Consider the following 23,197-nt stretch of genomic DNA (forward strand, 5'->3'; position numbering starts at 1 on the left):
CTGATAGCAGGGGTAAAACGGATCACTAACGGGGCAATATGGATCAGTTTAATTTTATGTATGTAACATAAGATTAAAAACATAAAAACAAGTACCGTATACTGTATTACAGTTTTGGGGTCTGACATATACCGCACACAAATTGTTTTCTTCCGACAGCATTTACGCAACGCTCATGATACCATTTACGACAGGACTGACATTGAATCCAATCTCCCATCTGTGCACATCTTGGATCATCATATGAAATCTTACAAAAACTACAAGAATTGCTAGCAATCATGTCTACATTCGACATTACATTTGTTCGTGCGCCCTGACTAGTCCTTTTTCTTTATTAAAGGGATGCGGTATGTTCTCTTTCTCTGCAAACTTGAAAACGTATCTTCGCACAGCTTTGGGTGTTGGCCCGAATCCTCTTCGAGCTAAATCACACAATCTCGAAGAAAGGGCCTGCTCAAACTCATCACTAAACACTTGCTTTACACCAGGAGGACCAACGTCATCTGATCCACCAGATGTTCTTCGTTGCAATGAAGTATATGGCACACCACAAAGTTCCGCAGCTTGCCGAATAGTCTTTTCTCCGGATGTCACCAAACGCACAGCTTCACACATTCCTACTAAAGAAGGTAAAGTGCTCCCCTGTACATAGCACCACGCCATGAAGGCGTATAGGGGGTGTGGGGGTAACGCCCCACACTTTCTTGATCCGGTCGTGAGTGGGGGTGATGTGATCAGCATCACGCCCCTGACCGCCTTTACCCCCCAGGGTTTCCCCCAAGTACTTATGTTATTCGACGCTGGGTGGGCGCCGGGGCCGCTTCCATCGTTAGAAAAGTTCCCGGATTTGAACCGGCCGGGGATCGAACCCGGGACATTCTTAATACAGACCACGAATTTCTGGTGGACTTCTTTTGATAATCGCGAACTATCTGAAAATTGAAAGCGTCGTGTTAGAAGAGATAATGTTAAGTAAAAGTACGTAAAATGTACTGAAAGTGGGAGATCCGTTTTGCCCCGTTTTGGCCGATCCGTAATGCCCTGATTTGCATATTCTCGACATATGTCCATTTAAATAATAACAAATAGGGTTAGTCATATCAAATACTGGCACATCGCAAAAACACACCCTGCCTTATCACATGTTAAATTGTAGAGCACTTAAACCCCTACATTCTACAATGCAACCTTACCAAACGTCGAACAAAACTTACAATGGGTACTTTTTCTGCACCGTCTCCACCAACTTGCTTACAACAATCACTTGTCACAGACGCGCGCCAACTGCCACAGCGAACAAAGACAGGCAGCTAGTAAGCGGACAGATGGCAGCATGATCCGCTATATTTTTCAAGTTCGTGCCTGCAACAGTTTTCTTTGCAGGTCACGTGAACCTTACATTGATCCATAATGCCCTGTGATCCGTAATGCCCTGGTCTACCCTAGTCACTCGAGCGTGCAGCAAAGCGTTCTTAAGATACGAAATGAGCATTAAATAATGTATAAAGCTTTGAGAATGCAATTCTTGCAAGTTTAAGTCAAGTAATCTACCAATTTCGGAAATATTTGCTTTCGATTAGTATAGTTTGCTGAAGTTAACCCTCTTGTAAGTTTCAGAGGAAGTTTCTTGTGTTAAAAAAACAACAAATAATCACAAGTAAAATAAAAGAAATGTGAAAATATACAACTCATTGTAATTAGCTTAACCTATACTCAAAACGTGTAAATGCTAAAAAAACCAGAACCTAACCTGCACTTTAAATACAAGTGTTATAAAATACTTGTATATTATAACAACGACTATTAAAAAAAGAAGCCATACTTCCACCCACAATTTATAACATAAATAAAATATAAAGTCTCTTAATTTAACAAAATAAACGTTAATTAGGTTACACTACATCTTTCTAACAATTTCATTGTTAACAGAATAATTCAAATCATTCTGTTACATATCCAAATTGGTATTTTGGTTAGGTTATTATGCTTCGGCTTAGAATGCTACGATGTGTTCTATGAGTCTGAGTTGAGGGGTTGCGATTTCGCCGGCAAGCTGAATTGTTCCAGCCGCTACACGGTCCGTGTTCGACCGGCACAATAGCTATATTAAGGTACTGTGTTTATGCTACCCGTGTTTGTGTCAATAGTATGAAAGTTAATATAATAGTTCGTTCAGAGAGATCAAAGGAATTGACACGGATTATGTTGTGTAAAATTATAAAGCAAGTCTTTTATTTAGTGCCACTGTCTCGCTTTGTCATCAAGAGGCACCGGGTTCGATACCCGATGGAGGCACATTGCACAGTGGTTCAGATCCAAGTTTAAACTGTAGGTCCAGTTCCGATTAGGCTATCTGTGCATAAAATAGACTGAAACTCAATAGTGACTCTGTTTGTATCTTAGCTCCACCTACAGTAATTCTCTAGCTATTAACCACTGGATATTTTATAAATAATTTGCTGTTAATATAATTAATTACTAAGCATCTTCTCTTGTAATTGCAGCTTCATGTCTGCAATCACCCTTTTGGGCACCCCTGCAGAGATGTACAACTATGGCACGGAATACGTCCTGGTGGCGATTGGATATATTTTGGTCACCCTTGCGACCGCGTATTGGTATATGCCAGTGTTCTACAAGCTCCAAGTTACATCCGCGTACGAGGTGAGTATGGTGTATACCTCAGACGGTTTGTCCTGAATGATCTCACTCGTCGCACGGATCTCAACCGCCTTTTTGGTCAAGACCCGCCCTTCGTCTTCTGACGTCAGGTTAAAATGGCAGTGTTTTTTGCTAAGAGAACTAAACCTAACCGACTTAATCTAACAACGAAGCCATTTGAGCCTGACGTGAGAACGCGAAAGGCGGGGCTTAAGAGGTGATTGAGATCCGTGGCACGAGTAGACCAGACCCATCCTGAAACTGTTCCCACCATTCAGTGCTCTGACATCTGCTTGCAGCTATCACGGTGACTGCTTCAATAATCTGTTTCTCTTGTTCATTTCATGTCCCCCCCCCCCTCTCTCTCTCTCTTAAAAAAGGCTTTAAAAGTTAGAACTAAATTTTACTCATAAAGTTTATATTCTGTTACCTCTCACAAAGAAAACTAGAAGTTTTGGAAGCTGTGGATCTATTTCTTTTTTTAATTAAATTGTAGAATATAAAAATATAACCTGCTTCCTCTATTATACACTAAACCTTTTTCGATCTAATGTTTAATCCTGCTATGCAAGTAAAATTATCTACCACGATACACTATTTAAATTAGATATTTGTAGGATTTCGGGTGGGCTTCAGCCCCCTTGGCCCTCCCCCTGGCTACGTGCCTGAGAACATGTGATTCTAATGTCTGTATTAACAAGTAGTTGCACGCTGCTGTCTTCTGCCAATAAAGTGGAAGTGCTAACCAAGATGTTCCTGCAATAGGTGCGTTTCACCTACGTCACAAACTGCTGCATTGTGGCTTCGAGCAGCCATGATTGAGGCCAGTTCTTGTAAGCATACGAATTTGAAGCGGGCGGGATATTAAAACACATATTCGTGATTTAAGACAAACTTGCAGTTGGTGCAGATGTAACGAACGGTACATGGTTGATATTTTCTTGCAAACTAATAAAATTGGCCGCAAACATGACGACTGTACGCATCCTGACGTCACGTTAAACCACTTATTCACGTTGGAGTCTATTAGACAAAATATTGTAAATAAGCATTCGATTACAGTCGATGTTTTAATAACCTCATTCTGTAGGTTACTATTGGATGATAAAATGTGAATATTCAAGATGTAAATTTCAGTTTTCTTCAACATTAGTAAATTTGAAAAAGAAAATGACAAGAGTAAAAACTGTCTGTACTAAATATATCTTTAACATGGAGAACTATGTAGATATTACATTTTCTTAAAAAATTACAAGTAGGAGTAGTTGATATACATACTAGAATACAGGTAATACACACACTATTATAGCACTCAATGATAGTAATGTAAGTTATAACTTCCACGTCCCATTTTTGTTAAGCCTACAGGTCTATCGCTGATATTTTGATTCCCAACCGCTAGATGGTGTGAGAATCGATAACCAAACAAACATTTCTTTAAACACACGAGCATAGAACTCTTCCACATAGCAACGTGATTTGCTTTTTGTATAACAACTCTCAATCTACCAAATTGCTAATTCACCTGTAATAGTTAGTAATTATGATTTAAAAAATAGCTTTGTTTATTTTCAGTACTTGGGACGAAGATTCAATCCCACTGTCCGGACTCTGGCATCCGCCATTTTTATGTTTCAAACTGTAAGTAAATCTCTTATGCTGTATGTTTGCTCTTTGTTAATCGAGATATAAACATTCTTTATGTTCATACATATAAATTAAGGACGATTCTTTCGCTAGGAAACCCAAACATTCCTCAATAACTTTTCAGCTTCTCAATGTTCCCTATAAAAATTGACATGCAAAGGAAGGGAATGCGAAGCGAGAGGAAAAAACAAATGACTGTTGGATTTAGTTCGAGATTTGAATTGAATTGAATTGACTTTATTGCTGGGCGAGGTTCAGCTGTTGCTGGTCTACCACCTATTCCCAAAAAGTACAGATTAAAATTAAAATAAAATAAAATTCAAGATTACAAAGAAATTAAACAAAAAAGTACAATAGAATACAAATGGAATAAAATCCCATACAATATATCCCGGGATCCTTGGTTGGACTTCATAGCATGATAAATGTGAGGTGGGAGGGATATATTAACTATTAATTTATAGAAATGTTAACGAATGAAGAAATTTTTTCACCCAATTCAACTGGACACAGTTGAATGACTTGTGTTCTTCAGAAACTAAAGTTATTTTAGTAATTTTTAGAGAAGTTATTTTGTGTATATTAAACAGCAATTTCTTATTACAGAGTCTTTACATGGCAGTCGTAGTTTTAGCACCAGCCCTGGCATTAAATCAAGGTATGCATAAGGTTCATATTATTATAATATGTTTATTCCAAAATTATGATGCTGCTGATAATAACACCAGCAACGCTCAAACTGGTTATAGGAGGATATTAATTTGAGTTTTTACCGTATAAATATAGCACCTTTTAGATTAGTGTATATTTATAATGAACATACAGGAATTAACCATTTATAGCATTGGTATAAATAAACTATTTCGTGTAATATTTGTATGCAAATTACAATTATGATATTACGATATCTTAAATGTCTGTCTAATGCATGCCATCATCTTCTGTAATTAGAGAAAATCTTCTCTGTTGATAGTAATAATACATTAATAATATAATAATGAGGGTGATGTAATAATGGGGGATCAGGGAAAATTCCCGCCTGTAATTGCTAATTTTTAACGCTTGGAGTTTATGTTTTTGTTTTAAGTCAACTTTAGGCAGAAATTGCCTAACCGTGACTGGACCTACAGTTTAAAGTGAGACCACTATGTGCCTCCACCTGGTATCGAACCCTGGACCCCTTGATTGCAAGGCAGCGACGATCCCACTGTGCCATTTATAGGCCTATATTACTATATTATATGCATAAACTTTAATTGCATATTGATGATAGTAAGCTTAATGATTGATTGATTGAAATGTTTTAAGTCCGCTATATGCACAGAAAGGCTAATAGTAATCTTATTGTCTTATTTTACTGCTATGCATATAACAATACAAGATGTGATGTGTGAAGGGGAAGAAGAAAGATACCACAGTTGTTGGATAAATTACCTGTTAAGAGTGATTTTACCAGGGTTGTTAAAGGTCCAGCAATTTTAAATAAATTCAATTCCGGTCCAGGAGAGAAAATCGGCAAGCGTAAATGGGTTCTGGACCGTAAAGAACCTTTTTATCTGTTTAGCATTTCAATTCGGTCCAGGAACCTTTTCCCGCATCAATTTAAATACGGTCCAGAAACCTTTTTTTTTTCAATGAAACAATACGCAACTTGTACTGAATTTAAATTGTGCGAGAAAAAAGGTTCCGGTCCTGCAGTGGAACACATTAGAATGTATGGGTTCTTGTACCCTAGTGGCTACAGCCTGGTAAACCTGACTTGGCCAGCGAAATAAAAGGAACGTAGCAGACGACAGAATTCGGCATTTTCCGTGATGTTCAATTTCGCAACAGCGCACTCGTTCTTCAATCGCATGGCAGAATGGTCAACCGCCTTCTTACGTGTCGTTGCATGTAGCACTTCAACACTCTTGTCTGTCCCGGGAATCTATGGAGAAGCAAAACTAAATCTGTGCGCAAGTAGAACTCGAGGGAGGGCTCGACCAATGAATGCGTAAGAGGAAAAGTGAGTGCATGGATGGGAAAACGCGACTGCAACCACCAGCACTTTGCTGCAGCGGCCTCTGCTTTGCTCCGCCCACTCGATTTCTCCACTTCTCTACAGTTTTGCGCGGCCTTACTCCACAGATTCCCGCTGCAGACACATGGAGATGTAGAAGCAAGTCCTGATCTGAAATCTCGCTACTTTCTAGGAACCAATTAACAGAATATTGTGTGGGTGTCTGGCCCCTAGTAATACTAGTTGTAAGACATTTGAACATGTTACTTTAATCTCAGCCGCATGTATAATGATTTCGTAATCATTCCGTTGTCTTTCTTTCTCTTTCAGTGACAGGAATCAGTCATTATATTACAGTCACGCTGATTTTCTTCGTCTGTATGTTCTACACTGTTCTGGTACGTGAATTTAAGACTTGCTACCATATAGACTAGAAATATACATGTTTTCTTAAATAGGCAACATTAGAACGTAAATTGGAACAAAATAAATATAAGCTGCAGAGGCATTTGCTGTGTAACTGCGATGTACTCCATGAGGATGGAAATTACTTTGGGGGGGGGGGGGGCTGGTCGAAATGGAAGAATCCGCCCCTGAACCGTCTGGCATTACTGCTGTGCAGGAACTACAATACAGTAAATTTTATCTTTGTAGTACTATCAGTTTCTGAGTAATCGATAGATTTCTATTAGTTTTGTGTGTTGACTATAACTGACAAACAGACGGGTAATTCAATTCTTTCAACTCGCTAAATTTTATATTTGTAACTCGAATGCTTTCGAAGATTAAATTAAATTTAAAATGTATTAATAGATAACGGACCAATAGCAATAGTTTGCGTTGCATTAAACAATTATATATGCTCGTTCGTCAACCTAAGGAAATTTTAGATTTTCAGATTCATTAGTTTTAGAATTTAGACTGATAGCTATATTATGTGAATACGGCAGATGAACAGACAAACGGACGGTCAAAATCGTGGCATGAGAGTAATTTTGCTGATATTATAATTTTCAAGTACAATTAATAACAATACTACTATATTAACATATGCAAATATATTAATATAGTAGTGAAAATACCAAAGAATTGTCTATCTTTTCAGTACGGTACTTACGTAACTGTTTAACCAATTTTGTCTGCTAACGTTGAAAATTCCAATAGAATTGTTCAAAGTTATTATATTACAATGACATTTTTACAATCTTTCAACCTATATAATTATCTACTTCAATATTAGTTATATAAAGTTGCTTTTCTCTGAGAGTTACTTCTAGTTAAATTCGTTTTTGCTGATTAAAGCACATTTAGCTAGCAATATATCCAAATTAAATAGTACAATAATGAATGTGTTGAAAGCTTAAATGTAGTATAGAGAGCCTTGTTTACGTGGCGATAGCGTTAACCATTATGCTATCGTGGCAGAGTTAAGGAAAGCAATGTTCCAAAGCTTTATACACTGCAAGACAATTGTCAAATATATAGCAACTTTAGAACAAATTCTGAGTATTTGAACGTTTTAAAAATTGTTTCAAATGTACACAATTTTAACCTCTAAATATGCCTTTTCATTGTTAGGGAGGGATGAAGGCTGTGATGTGGACCGATGCTTTTCAAGTATCCATGATGTTCATCTCAATGTTGGCCGTCTACATCAAAGGGAATTATGATGTTGGAGGATTTGATGTTGTTTGGCAGAGAAACAAGGATAGTGGAAGATTGGAACTTTTTGAGTAAGAACAACAGTTAAGCACTGATAATAATTTTCTTGTCTTGTTCATGTACAGTAGACAGACTGTTAAAAACTAAATTAATTATGCCCGAACACCTCTCACTCATTTATTTCGTTAATTTCAGCATTGATACTTACCTATTCTGCATTGCGGAAGATTCCTTAAGGTGAAGTTATGCCTTTTTCCATAAAATAGTGTCAACTTTTCATATTACGAGTCATTATTTGTCTTTCTTGTTCCGCTTGTCTAACAGACAATATGGCGTGCACTCGTCATGGATCATCGCGAGTCATGCTTGTGTTTTGTCGATTTGCAGTGCGCAAGCAGTGTTTCAAACCTTAATGACCGAAAATTACGTACTATTACCATTTTTTTAAAGATTTTTTTTACATGTTTCCATGATTCTTGCATGATTACCTACACGAACCATGCACGATAAGGTTAGGTTAGGTTTGGTTAGGTTAGGCAAACACAGTTAAAATTTGGGGTCGTTTTCGATTTCACGAAACAAAAAGCGTGTTTGGAAACACACACGGGGTACGTCATCGAACGTAGGGAATGGCAGCAATCGCCTCTGCGTGTTGGAAACATTTCTCACGAAAGAAAAAAAGGAATTCCGGGTAAGAAAGCTTAAACGATCAAAGAAAACACCTTCAGGAACTTCCACAACGTCAAAGAAATTGATTAAAGTAAGTAGTTTCTTCTGTAAAAATGAAGAAATCCGTTCGGGCGATACTGCATATTTACCAAAACTAAATCTAAACATGATCCGTAGCATGCAGTTGTATGTGTACCCAATGCAGGAAATCCATTATCAACGATCGGTTCGGCACAGACGACCATTGGCAAATTGATTTAAAGGAAATGAAACTAGAATTTACCTACGAGCTCCTGGTTCAGATCTGTACAACTCGCTTCAGTTCGGTGCATGACCCGAACGGCTGAACTCGCGAATTAAAACCGGTCCTGAATCGTATACAAACCACGGTTGTTTGCTGTACACACAGGCGCGTAGCCAGGGAGTGGGCTCTGGGGGTTGAAGACTCCCCCCAAATCCTACAAATGTTTCGATGGAGAGAGTATATAGTGGTAATTAATTTGACTTCCTTTGCAGGGTTAAACGTATAACAAGTTGTAATATGCTGAAATATTCATCTTCAGGGCTTCTACGCCCCTTTAGATTGCGGCTTCTAATAAGGAATGAGCTGCTCCCCGAAATAAATTTCTATTGTTAGGAAATGAGCAGGGAAATTGAGAAGATGAACTTTCTTTTATATAGAAGTATCAATTCTTCTAAACATGACACTATAGCATCTGTGCCGTTTGCAACAGCACGAGGGGTAAGACATACTCTTCCAGTAAGTTTGGCAACATGGCGTGTGTTTAATTCTCATCTGTTTGGTGTCGCGAGCGGCGTTCGGCACCTTGTAGTACGAAAGTAAACGACATTGGCCGAACACAATCGAATCGATCGTTCATTTGTTGCTTTCCAGACCCCAGTTGAAAAGGCGGTCAGTACAAATCTTATTGAGAATAATTAAATTCAAAAAAATTCTCATATGATCAGGAAAGTTAACAAAATCATTAACTGCTAATTAATGTAAACGTTGTTTATTTTCAGTTTTGACCCGAACCCAGGAGAGCGTCATACCACATGGACATTGATATTTGGAGGTTACTTCACGTGGGTGACAATATATGGCGTTAACCAAGCGCAAGTGCAGAGATACCTCACAGTTCCCACAATGAAGAAGGCCCAGATGTGAGTATTACCTCAGAATTTTGTTTGTGCCTTATTAGGAAACACAGTCGATCATATACCTTGTCGGTAACTCAAGAATGGCTCAAATAAGGGAATTGTCGACACAATTCAATGGGTGGTTTTTGGGTTTCATCTTCCACCATGATTTGCGTCAAAAGAGCCAAAATATATTGTAAAAATGCACCAAGGGGTTCCCCCGAATATGCCCAGCCTCCACCGGCATGCATTCAGGAATATGCACTTATGCCCTGGTGCCTGAATATTTAAAACCAGGGCGTCAGTTCCGCGAAAGGTTATACGGTTACCCCGTTTTCTTTTTGTCCTTTATTGTTTGTAATTATTACACATATACATACCATTCCCTGACATTCGCTACGAGACTCTGCGGCAAGCGGCCCGGCGTCAGCGCTTGTCTTTTCCGGTGAACGGGGTCTGCGACAGTCGCACGCTACAGTCTGTTTTTTTTCGCTCTCCCTGCCTTCGCTCTCTTTCCCTTTCTGTTGACGTTGCAGACTGACGCCAGTATAATCCCCCCTCGGAAGTTGTGTTGTGTCTTGTCCGTGTGTTGAAGATTGTGGCTTAATATGGCACCACAAAAGTTTACATTACAACAAAGGATTTATCTTGTCGAGTGTTATTTCGGAAAGAGGAATTGTGGAGAAGTGCGACGACGTTTTGCAATGAAATTTCCTGGTGTTCCCGTTCCACATAGGACCATTATATTAAACCTCGTAAAAAAAAGTTTAGAGTAACAGGGTCAGTTCTCAATAAAAATGGAAAGAAAAACCCACGTGTACTTACTGAGATAGGACAAAGGTTAGAACAGTCTCCTCGGAAATCTATCCGCCGCCTCTCACAAGAAACGGGTGTTTCGAAAACCACAGCATTTACGTAGAGCCGCTAAAATTCTTCAATCTAAAAATAAAAATTAAAAAAAAATAAAGTATGCAAAGACAATTCGCACACCATCCGTGAGTTAAAAGAGAGTATTGTACGAGAAATCGGGAGAATTACAGTTAGTGTTGCCCACGAGACGAGACTTTGGCCTGTCTCGTCTCGTGGAAATGCTGTGAAATGTTGTCTCGTCTCGAAAATATTCGTTTGTCTCGGGACACATGATCAATCTCGTCTCGTCTCTAATTTTTAAAAGCCTGACCCGTCTCGTCCCGTGGGCAACACTAATTACAGTAGACGAACTTGCACGTGTAAATGCCAATTTCCTTCGGAGATGCCAGGAATGTGTTGCAGCAGAGGGACATCATTTTCAACACCTTCTGTAGTCAAGGTTAGTACAGAATATGAAAACTGTAATTTTAATAGCCGACTGTACCGGCTGTCGCGGACCCCGTTCGCCGGGAAAGACAAACTCTGACGCCGAGCCGCTTGCCGCCGAGTGTCGTAGCGAATGTCAGGGAATGCGCTGTACATAAAAAGAAAACAAACATACCAACCCATTTCTTGAGTTTTAGAAACTGGTTTGTGCTACGCTATTAATTGTTAGGTGTAAATACTGTAGGAAGTACAGGAATGTTCCCAATCGTCAAAATTTGGAAAATTTTCTGATGTGAGGGTTTAGAGGCCTTGGATATGTAAAAGTAAAGTGCCTTGTAATCAAGTGGTCCTGCGTTCGATACCCAGTGGAGTATCGAACATATAGTGGTTCGGATCAAACATATTTTTGTTGACATTTTTGCTTTTAAATTGACAGTTATTTTGTTAGTGACATTAATTTTTTGTTCATTTCAGAGCGCTGTGGATTAACTTCATAGGGCTGCTAGCAATTCTGCTAATATGCTGCTTCGGAGGCCTTGTTATCTATGCCAGATACCACACTTGCGATCCTTTAACATCACAGGTAATATTTTTAAAAAAATGGTACTATTGTTCAGTAATAAAAAGAACACACAGCATAGTCTTCCAAGAAAAATATTAAAATATTGGATTATCATTCATTGTCTCTTGAGAAGCAACAAGATATTAATTATTAATTTTTCATTTTATAATTTTACATTATGGCGACTCTAAAGGGGAGATCGTTCCCCCCACAGTTTTTAAGGAGAATTTTTTTTATCAGGTATACACAATGGTATCATTTTCCCGTAAAGAATATTTTGTATTAAATTTCGAACTTCCAAGAATTTGTGTGGGACCCCTCTTTGCCAAATTGGCCCCTTCTTGATCCCGTTCTAATTTGATTTGGCGTTTTTGTGTCTGTTAACCATGATAATGAGCGTGGCACGGATTTGATGACATGTCATTTTTTCTTATGTAATATGCATCTTAAGTATTAAAATCCTGAATATGAAACTCTGATTGAAAAATGTGAATTTTATTGTGCATTTTTTTTCTTAATATTTTCTATTTTTTCAAGTTTTACGTAATTTTTCGGTCATTTTTCGCATTTTACTTCTTTTTCTGCTTTTTCTTCGCGTAATTGCAAAAAAAAGTAATGTAATTGCATTACGTTTCACTTTCATTTTTACCCAGGAACTGAAAACAAGAATTCTATCGCCACGTGATTGTAGGAACAAAGCAACATGCCGCTCGATATTACCCACTGCACAGTGGCGTGCCCAAGGGGGGGTTGATGGGTTTATAACCCCCCTTTCGCTCAGTATTCCTAAAGAAAAGAATGTCAAAGGTAGGAAAATATGACAAAATGAGGGCTGACTACCAAAAAAAAGTATACATAACCCCCCTCCTTTTCGAAAATCCTGGGCACGCCACTGCTACTTCAATAGTTTTGTATAACTGAAGTTTGTTTTACAGATTTATACTTAACATTCAAATACACCTTGAAATTTCAGTTCTAACGTTACAGAAATAAGAACTATGTCGTAGATACTAATTGTCATACCCTGAAATAAAGACAACATTTTAGTCATTTTTAAGGTCATTTTATTGATATTTTTATGCAGTTTATAGATCATTATTCTAGGTCTTCAAAATCCGGGCCCTGATAATGAGAGTGAGTGGTGTATTAATGAGATGTATGAAAGACACAACACAATGAAATATTACGAGAGATTCAAACTTAGAACATACTTGGGGAAGGGGGTTACTGAAATTCACTCTCCCTTGAAGGTTTTAATGTTGGACATCAAAAGGGGAAGCTCTTTACTTTTGTTAATTTAACAATTATTTTATGTTTTATGTGTCAAGAGGCGATTGCTTGCCTTCCTCCCACTCTTAATTCGCTCATGATCCATAATAAGTAGAGAAAGAATTCATAACTAAAGAAGATTTATCCTTAATTATTATTCATATGTACTAGTCACAAACTTAAGGACACTTTTAATGATTAGTGAAAAATATATTTAAAAACATTTGTTTGTTTCTTTCAGCTAGCAAAACAGTCTGACCAACTTCTGCCTCTGTTCGTAATGGACACTTTGGGGGATTCTGCGGGTTTTCCCGGTTTATTCGTCGCTGGAATTTTCAGTGCGGCACTCAGGTATTTTTTTTACTTCACTTTGCTTTTCAGCTACTTGAGGTCATAGGCGTGCGCACGGAGGGCAAGAGGGGACAGTTGCCCCCCTAATGCTTTCACTTAGAAATTTTAGTGTAGAGGAATCTTATCACTGTTATTATGCTCTTTACATACAAAATGAAGTATATTCAAGCCAACGAAAGTCCCAAGCAAGTTGGGAGGGAAGGAAGGTGCATTACTGTACGAGTTCCTATGAAATTAAACTATCTTAACTTCGTTTTCTAGCAAATTTCTTGTTATTGACAACCCTACACACTGTATTCGTTAGTTGTGTTGCCTCTATGCGTTTGCAGAATATATTGCCAATACATTAAAATTCAGTAGCGGCGATTGGATGACAAAATTTGGGATGGAGGGGAGCAAGAACAGTACTTTTATGTACATATGCATCAGAGGCGTCTCCTGAACGCATGCGTTAATTGTGGGAAAAAGGACAGCTTGCTCTGAGACGACATTAATTAGCATTTCTACATTCTAATTTCTTCATATAGGAGATTGATTTGATTTAGTTTATTTTACTTCGCGTTTTGTGCCTCTTGGCTAATTTGCGAAGATGGGGATGAGTGATGAAATGATGAAATTGATGAATGGACATTCACAAACAACCAAGCCCGACCGGGATTCGAACCCGGGACCCTTGGCGTCGCAGCGCGATGTGCTAACCACTCGGCCACAGGGTCGGGCATATATATATATAGGAGATTGGATTGATTGTTTTGTTGTTTTAAGTCCACTTTATGCACAGTAAGGCTAATCAGGACTGGACCTACAGTTTAAAGTGGGATCCGAACCACTATGTGCCTCCACCGGGAATCGCACCTCCACCCCTTGATTACAAGGCGACGACGCTACCACTGCGCCATCGGGGAGGCCGTTCATATAGGAGAGTATTTATTTTACACGAGAGCGCTCAACTAAGATTATATTACATTTCTTGGATCTGAAGTGACGCATGCGTCAATTGTGGGAAAATAATTATTACTTCCTTTCACTTCAGATCCAAGAAATGTAATATAAGCTTAGTTGAGCGCTCTCTTGTAAAATAAATACTTCTCCTATATGAAGAAATTAGAATGTACAAATGCTCATTAATGTCGTCGCAGAGCAAGCTGTACTTTTTCCCACAATTGACGCATGCGCAAGATTGCGTTCACGAGACGCCTCTGATATGCATTGGGCAAAAAGTGTTGGGGCGAAACTGCCGCTGCCAATGTTAGAAATTAATAAATTATGCGTAGTTGTTTTGAATCTGCTGTAGGAAACCATGTTTACATGTAAACTAATATCTGAACCACAGAGAGGGGAAAGAAGGGGACACACAACACTGGTGCCACACACGTTTGATTTCTTCTAATGGTGATTTTCGGCTGGTCCTGACACACACTACGAGGGGAGGGAAGGGGTGTTTGAGCTACAGTTTCACATTATGATTTATTTATAATCACCCCCCAGATCAATGCACTTATGCATTCTGTGCTGCAATTTGTTTACAGTCGTCTGGGAGAATGATTTGTCCTGAGTCTCACACCACTTAATGACCGCCTTCGTCCGTGTGGAAGTGACGTCCTCGAAGTTAATTCTTCATAGCAGGGAAAAGATGAAAATCTGACGGGCCAGGTCGGGGGAATAAGGTGGATGGGGAAGTGCGGTGAAGCCACACTCGACCAAAGCGGCCTGTGCAGTGAGGCCTTTCCGACAGAGGTACCGAATCACGGCCCTGTCGGCCACTCTCTTCTCTGACACTTCATTCATTTTCAACCTGACAAAAAAATAGAAGTAAACGGTAAACTTTCCGTATCCGGAAAACGCCTGAAACTCGCAATTTACGTCACTTTTCATATTCCTACTTACGTATTCTGCATTGAGAAACATTGCTGAAGGTGGCATTTCGTTTTTTTCAAGGAAATTATCTATATTTTCGACGTATGGAGTAAGTTTTGTTGGTTTCTTTTTCCCTTCGGTAACACGATAAATGGCGGTCACAGTTTCATTACCGTAGTCTGCATGCAGTGTTTCCACCCCACTCCACCCAAATATACCTACGTAGCGCCACAAACCATTGACGCATAGCCCCACGAACCATTTATACATAGCCCCAAGAACAATTTCCGGTAAGGTTAGGTTAGGTTGGGTCACGTTTAGGTTAGAATAGTTAAAAATTGGTTTAGAAAAAAATGCGTAGCCCCACACACCATTCTCGCATAGCCCCACGAACCATTGACACATAGCCCCACAAACCATTTGCGGAAACTTACCTTCTTCAGTTACAAAAACTCGTGTTTGGAAACACTGACCGGGATTGACCGGGATCACGTCATCACACACAGGCAACATCCGGCTGGAAGGAAATGGATGCAACAGCTTTCGTGCATCGGTCACACATTTATATCGAAAAATACATGATTTACCGCCAAAATTCAATGAACGATGCGAGAAAACATTTCCCCGATCTTCCACAAGTCTAAAGAAACTGCATGCGGTAAGTAATTTATCCTGTACATTTTAAGAAATCCGTTTAAAGGATACGGAAATTTTACCAAGAAAACATATGAATTTCATAAAAGTTCGCACAGTGTGTCCTAAAACTCAAACCTTATATTCTCCAAAATTTTAACTGGCTATCACCACTCCTTCCATGTGAGGCTCAAAACTTTTCACTCTCCCCTCGTATATACGCCCTTGTTCCGTACCCATCAATATAAGAATACAGTGAGATGAAATCTCCGATTGAACTTTCATCAAGGCTTTTGCCCCACTCCCCTCTAATCATAGGGTCTGCGCACGATTATGCTTGTGGTTGATCGTGAAAATAAGAATGAAAGAGCAATCACAGATACGAGCCTTATAACGGATTATACTGGCTGTGGGGTCTGTGGAGCATCGTTAGTCTGCCAAAATGTTGTTCAGGAAACTGCACTGTAGGGGGCGTGGACCACAGAACAGAAGACAAGACAAGGCCTTTACTTAAAATGTGTATACATTAAATGTGCTCCAATGTAAATGAACGGAATGCTGTATAGCTACGTTAACGACCGACTGACTTTTAAGTCCACGGAGCGCGCCCACCAGCTGCAACATACACTCTCAACGCACAGTGTTGCCGCACATCTACTCTACGCCACCTTGTCCCTCCGCCTTCCCACGGTCTCCACATTGAAGTTGCAAAGTACGGCAACAGCGTATCCGCAGTCATGTGACTGAGACTCCACGTGGAGTAGACGACCAGAATGACAGCTACGCCCATTGGCTGAAGGTTGAGTGTGATTGGACGAAAACAACTCGCCCGCTGTTTATCCCCACCCACGTTCGTGGCCACGGCTCTCTTCAGATCTTGGACGTTAACCAAGTAAACGTTTGTAGACTTACCTGAAAACAAGGGCGCATTCATTTCTGTTGCACTAATCGCGATAAGGAAGCGTACAGTGGGATGTACAAGTATTATCCTACACCGTGTTTGTTCTTTTTTGTCTACTTAATGAGAAGGCCAAACAAGCCTCTGACAACTTTTGTACTAGCATACGTAAATATACAGGGTGTGCAATAATTGTTGGTAGATTTTGTAAGGCCATATTTTCACCAATACTGAACAGAAATATTACCACCATTTGAAAGGTGAATATTTGCCATTTTGTTTTCGCACATCGTATGTACAGCAGGGTTGTTAAAGGTGCAGGAAACCCATAAATTTTATTGGGTTCCGCTGCAGGACCGGAACCTTTTTCCTCACTATTTAAATTCGGTCCAAGTTACGTATTGCTTTATTGGAAAAAGGTCCCTGGACCGTATTTAAATTGACCCGGTAAAAAGGTTCCTGGACCGAATTTAAATACTTCACAGATAAAAGGGTTCTTTACGGTCCATAACACATTTACGCTTGCTGATTTTCTCTCCTGGACCGGAATTGAATTTATTTAAAATTCCTGGACCTTTAACAACCCTAACAATTCTTAAAAACAAGTAGGTTGCATGAAAGAATAATGCAAGTTGTCATGGACAATTGATTATAAATACTTGTGCATCATCCCACTGCACTGGCGTACGCAGGTTTCTTTTCGGGAGGGGCTCTAATTGTAAAGGGGTATAGTATATAGCTGCTTTCTGAGGAGGGGCGAATACACAATAAGATATTTCGTGTATTTAGAAATTTCCACTATCAAAACGGGAATCGGAATCATTTTAATTTTTTTTCTTTCATTTATACTGTGGTGTATCCCAAGTTCTTCAATGGGTAACACTATAGTATAGGGGTGACGGATTTCTTCAAATTTACAGGAGAAAATACTTACGGAAATCATTTTCTGTAGCGTTGTGGAAGTTCGTGAATGTAGTTTTGATCCATTTTAATGCGAATACATGTTGTTTTCTGCGAAAATCTGTCCGACACGCTGTTTCTGCTAACGCCATTTGCTTTCTGCACGAGAGCACAATGTTCCGTGTGTTAGATGACGTAATCCCGTAGTCAGTGTCTCAAATCTCGCCATGTTTTCACTATAACATGACGTGTCGAGTATTTATATATATATTTTTTTTTAACTATGCATGCGTAACCTAACTTAACCTAACCTAACCTAACCTTACGGAAAATGGTTTTTGGGGCTAACGTGAATGGTTTTGGGGGCTAACGTCAATGGTTTGGGGGCTAACGTCAATGGTTTGTGAGGCTAACGTCAATGGTTTGCGAGGTATTAGCATCATTTCAAATCCGGGCACGATAGTAGGTATTTCCCGGTGAACGAGGTTGCAACACTGCATTTATCGACAAAACACTCTCAGAACGCGCGATGAACCAGTACGCTGTCGCCATAATGTGTGTTAGAGAATGGAAATAACAAGTAACAGTAAGTACTCGTAAGTGTAAGAAATAGACATTATCATAGTTAGAAATGCTTTATTTCACCTTAGGAAATGTTCCGCATTCCAAAATAGTACGTTAGCAATGTAAAAAAGTGCGAAATATATGATTTTTAGGTGTTACCCCCATACTATAGTAGTACCCTTCAATGCTTTCATTTGAAAGTACTGATTTTCTTAAAATTTCGGAGGGGGCTGTAGCCCCTTCAGCCCCCTCTGCGTACGCCAGTGTCCCACTGTACGTAAACGGAATAGCATCCGTATCTGAACCATGCCTGAAACGTGTGGTCAGATCTTTATTCTGTGCTTTTTCGCTTCCAGTACAGTGTCCAGTGGCCTCAACTCCCTAGCTGCCATCACCATGTCGGACTTCGTCGCCCAGTTCTGGAAGAAGGATCTCACAGACGAACAGGCCGCCAAGTGGTCAAAGTGGGTTGCAGCCGGTTTCGGTATCCTTTGCTATGGATTGGTGTTCATTGCTGAGCAGCTGGGTGAAGTCTTGCAGGTAACTTTCGATTTTTTTCTTCCTCCAAATACCTTTAAAACACCTTAAGTGGGTGTTTCGATTTTATAAATTGATTTACAAGCGGGTTACCCGAGTTGTGTTCGGGGTTGCAATGTGTAACGTTAAGCGGGTTTCCCGAGCTATACCGCGTTTGTTAGAACCTGTCCCGTTTCCCGCGCTAGGAATCGCTCGACAGTTTCGGTGCCAATGAGAAACGAGGAAAAAATCGTCTGCTGGACAGCGAGGAGCGAATGGACGCCAGAAGAGAGGCGCTTACGTAGACGCTGTTGCCACGTTGCGTATTTTAATTGGCTGCCTGGCTTTCACTTTCCCCTGCACCGAGAAAAGCCAGCCATCAGCTAGCGCGGGAACCGGGACAGGTTGTAACAAACGCGGTATAGGTTCGGGCAGGAAAGTTTATTCCAATTTCAGATCGGGTAACGCGAATTGTTCTCAGGTATTGTTGTGTACACTATGCGGAATCCGATGCGCAGTTGTTTTTGAGATAGAGAGAGAGAGAGAGAGAGAGAGAGGGGGGGGGAGACTGTAACTTAAACCTAAATGGGAATTGAAACTACTGCACACATAATTTAAAGTAAACTTTCTCACTACATTGTCAAGGAGAGAGAGAGAGAGAGAGAGAGAGAGAGAGAGAGAGAGAGAGAGAGAGAGAGAGAGAGAGAGAGAGAGTAACTTAAACCTAAAATTCAAATGAAACTACTGCACACATAATTTAAAGTAAATCGTATGTTCAATCTTAGACCCCAGTTCAGGGAGCCCCCAGTCCGCACCTGTCCCAGAGGTCACATGGCTCTGGACAACGTTATAACATTATAACATTACATGTCTTGTAAATGAGAGAAAGGTGAATGAACACACAAACAATGAAGCAAACTGTACAAAACGAAATGTATCTATGTAAGTAGTACTACTGTATATACATTGAAAGAAAATAATTCCCCGCTACGGGAACCTTGACTGGATCTGAAATGCACAAAAAGCCGCCAAATTCAAATGCCCGAGCACATCTCGGGCTCCCCGCTTAAGGGGTTAAAAATATTGAGCATATTAGAAATTACCAACCCTATTTTCCTTGATCTTTTCTCCCTTTCCTCACCTATGTAATTATTATATTTCACTTTCATATACTGGTGTAAGGGGTTACTGAAGGCGTGTCAACGTCTCTTCGGCGTATAAGTCCCTCATAATGATTCATTGCTTTGGTTTATTTTACTTCGCATTTCTTCCACTTTTGGCTAATCGCGAAGATGAAGATGAGTGATGATATGGTTAAATTGGTGACTCACAAAGAACACCCCATGCCCATGCCGTCGAAGTGCGCTCTGCTAACCACTCCGCCACGGAGAACCGCGCCGCGCATAATGGTGGAAAAGGGGAGAAAGTGAGTTAACGGAGCAAAGCAGTGCGTGCTGCTGCAAACGGCTGGTAGCTGAAGTGGCGTTACCCCCTCATGCAAATCACATTCAGGGTTGTTAAAGGTCCAGGAATTTTAAATAAATTCAATTCCGGTCCAGTAGAGAAAGGCATCACGCGTAAATGGGTTCTGGACCGTAAAGAACCTTTCATCTGTAAAGGATTTCAATTCAGTCCAGGAACCTTTTTATCAGATCAATTTAAATACGATCCAGGATTCTTTTTTCAATAAAACCAAACGCAACTTGGGTCGAATTTAAATTGTGCGAGAAGAAAGGTTCCCTCCTGTTAGGGACCCAAATAGAACCCTTTTAATGTATGGATTTCTGGATCCTTAATAATCCCAGGGTTGTTAATTTCTAGGAATTTTAAATAAATTCAATTCCCGTCTGGAAGAGAAGATCAGCAAGTGTAAATGAGTTCTAGACCGTAAAGAACCTTTTTATGTATAAAGAATTTCAATTCGATCCAGGAAACTTTTTTCAGACTGAATTTAAATTCGGTCCAGGAACCTTTTTCCGGCTCAATTTAAATACGGTCCAGGAACTTTTTTAGACAATGTAAATTCGGTCCGGGAACCTTTCTTCCGGCTCAATTTAAATACGGTCCAGAAACTTTTTTCAGATTGAATTTAAATTCGGTCCAGGAACCTTTTTCCGGCTCAATTTAAATACGGTCCAGGAATATTTTTTTTCTGAATCAATTTAAACACGTTCCAGTAACCTTTTCTCCGTATCAATTTAAATTCGGTCCAGGAACCTTTTTTTTCAATGAAACAATATGCAACTTGGACCGAATTTAAATTGTGCGAGGAAAAAGGTTCCGGTCCTGCAGCGGAACCCAAATTGAACGCATTCCTAGATCTTTAACAACCCTGATCACATTACCTCTCGCGCGTCGAACCTCTCTAGACCTGCTTGCGCGGATGACTTTTATCGTTCGCTTGCTCCGCAATCACCCAGGCCTACATCGTGGGCTTTGCCTGCTAGCTGCTTCGGGGAGGAGGGATTTTAATGTTGCCGCTTCTTGCCCAAGCGGTAGGGTCAAGTGACCATATTTCGGATACTTAATTTCAAATTAGATTTTCAGTACCTAAATGTAAAAAAAATAAGCAATAAATGTGTTGATAAACATTGAACATATATTTATTAATGTTTCTGAAAGTTATATTAACATTTATAAGAAATACTTGGTATATTTTATGAAACAAAGAATTGTATGCATATTTTTAGTCTGACAAAAAGGTTGCCTAATGTCGGATAGGGTATTTCCTAATTTCGGATAGGGTTACTAATGAATATTTCGAAAGGGTGCACAATTTCGGATAGTCGAAATTAGGTACCCGTGTAGCATCCGAAATTAGGAAACCCAGTCGCATATTCAATATGGCGATTCTGTGCGTTCCCCCTCTGAAATAATGTGACTGAAACTACGTAATAATGTTTGCTGAATCTCTCAAGATTATATAAAATTTAGACAGAAGTGAGTAAATACTAAACTTCCAGTTGTAGGCCTTAAGTTTGGATGGTGAAATATTACATCAAAACTCCGGAAAAGTCAGAAATATCAGCCACACACTAAAGAAACATTGCTCAAGGTCACGCACAAGGGTGAAACTTTGGGACGAAGTAGCGTGTTAGTTAGCACTATCTGCACTTCGGCGCTGCTGTTCTAAGGTGGAAATTTCTTGGTATCCGAAATTAGGAACCTATCCGAAATATGGGCACTTGACCCTAGGTCTAATTGGCTGTTTGACCGCAAGTTTCTTGGTAGTAAACGCTTCAACAGAGGGTCATTGCCATAATGGCTGTCCCGGCAACGGCGTCCTCACTGTAATTACCAAACCTCCGTGCCAGAGGTATTATGCTACACATCAGAGGCCATAACTTCAACTCCTTTTCTTCCTTCGTCTAATTCGTCAATTTATATTTCATCCTAGATGAATGATGTAAAATAACCGAAACTCTTTTATTTCAATTAAAGCATTTTACGCACAGGGGAGACTCACAGGGCATGAGATCATGATTATAACAGTTAATACGGATTGATTTCTTATCCTGACAATCTATGGTGTGCAGAAAGGTGAAAGAAACGCTTGGAAATGAATGAATGTAGCATAACGTACTCGTGCTTACATTTCTTGCCATACGTAAGGTTGGAAAGTTGTCACGCTTGTATGCTTTTGCTTTATGAAGTGTGTTTTCGGCTTTAAATTGATATAAAGTGGAAGGAACGTAAGTACTGGGTAGATCAATGTTGAGGAAAACACATTGTCTATGTCTGTAGTAACATGCTTTAACCTTCAATAAATTATACTATAACGATGTGTTTTAAAATATATTTATTTATGAAAGAAAAATAAGTTTTACAATTCACATATACATTTTACTTATTTCAGGCAGCGTTGAGCATATTTGGAATGATCGGAGGACCTGTTCTTGGAGTTTTTACCCTCGGCATATTCTTCCCGTGGGCCAACTCAATTGTAAGTAAATATAACATGAAATTTCAATTGCTTTCTTCTTTGTACAAGTGGTTTAGAAGCTAGAATTTTCACTTACGACAAAATGTTTCTGTTATCAAGTGTTAAGAATTGAGATTAGTAAACAGCAATTAGTTTTGTCACTATTTCGGAGTTTAAACAACCAGGTATCGACTATTCTTTAAAAAACTTGCAATAGGATAGTGTTAAGTTGGTCGTTGTTAGATAATCATATATTTACAAATGATACAACAGAAAATTGTAGAAGCACATAAATTATTGAAATTTCATTTTGCATTATATTTATATCTCAGAACCTTTTTTCTGAATAAGATAAGATATTTGTTATGTTGACGGTGCAAAGTTTCCAAATTTCATACAAGGACTTATATTCGGATTTACATGTGTAATCAGGTTGTATTTAAGGGGGGCACTTACTAAGTACTAAAATTAAATAATGAAATAATAAAACAACTAAAATTAAAAAAATGAAAGTATTATTGTTGTTTAATCGAGGGTTTTTTATTTCCGCCGAACTTATTGGAAGGCAATTATTATATTGGGATCATACGACTTTGAATGGCGGTACCAAAGAATATTCATGCAAGATTTATTACTAATATAATAATA

General features: G+C 39.3%; 1 protein-coding gene across 5 annotated transcripts in view; it reads left to right on the forward strand.

Annotated features, from left to right (window-relative positions):
* LOC145981342 (sodium-coupled monocarboxylate transporter 1-like) overlaps positions 1-23,197 on the forward strand; it is a 92,926-nt gene that overhangs the window by 58,216 nt on the left and 11,513 nt on the right. For all 5 annotated transcript variants that reach the window (XM_083114562.1, XM_083114563.1, XM_083114564.1 and 2 more), the window contains exons 3-12: positions 2,508-2,667; positions 4,240-4,305; positions 4,918-4,969; positions 6,641-6,708; positions 7,889-8,043; positions 9,665-9,805; positions 11,552-11,660; positions 13,150-13,259; positions 18,468-18,651; positions 22,484-22,570. In XM_083114562.1, the coding sequence (XP_082970688.1) occupies positions 2,508-2,667; positions 4,240-4,305; positions 4,918-4,969; positions 6,641-6,708; positions 7,889-8,043; positions 9,665-9,805; positions 11,552-11,660; positions 13,150-13,259; positions 18,468-18,651; positions 22,484-22,570 (1,132 nt within the window). The remainder of the gene's footprint in view (positions 1-2,507; positions 2,668-4,239; positions 4,306-4,917; positions 4,970-6,640; positions 6,709-7,888; positions 8,044-9,664; positions 9,806-11,551; positions 11,661-13,149; positions 13,260-18,467; positions 18,652-22,483; positions 22,571-23,197) is intronic.

The sequence above is a fragment of the Lepisma saccharinum genome, chromosome 29 (genome assembly GCF_977018435.1).
Source record: "Lepisma saccharinum chromosome 29, izLepSacc3.1, whole genome shotgun sequence".
NCBI classification, from domain to species: Eukaryota; Metazoa; Arthropoda; class Insecta; order Zygentoma; family Lepismatidae; genus Lepisma; species Lepisma saccharinum.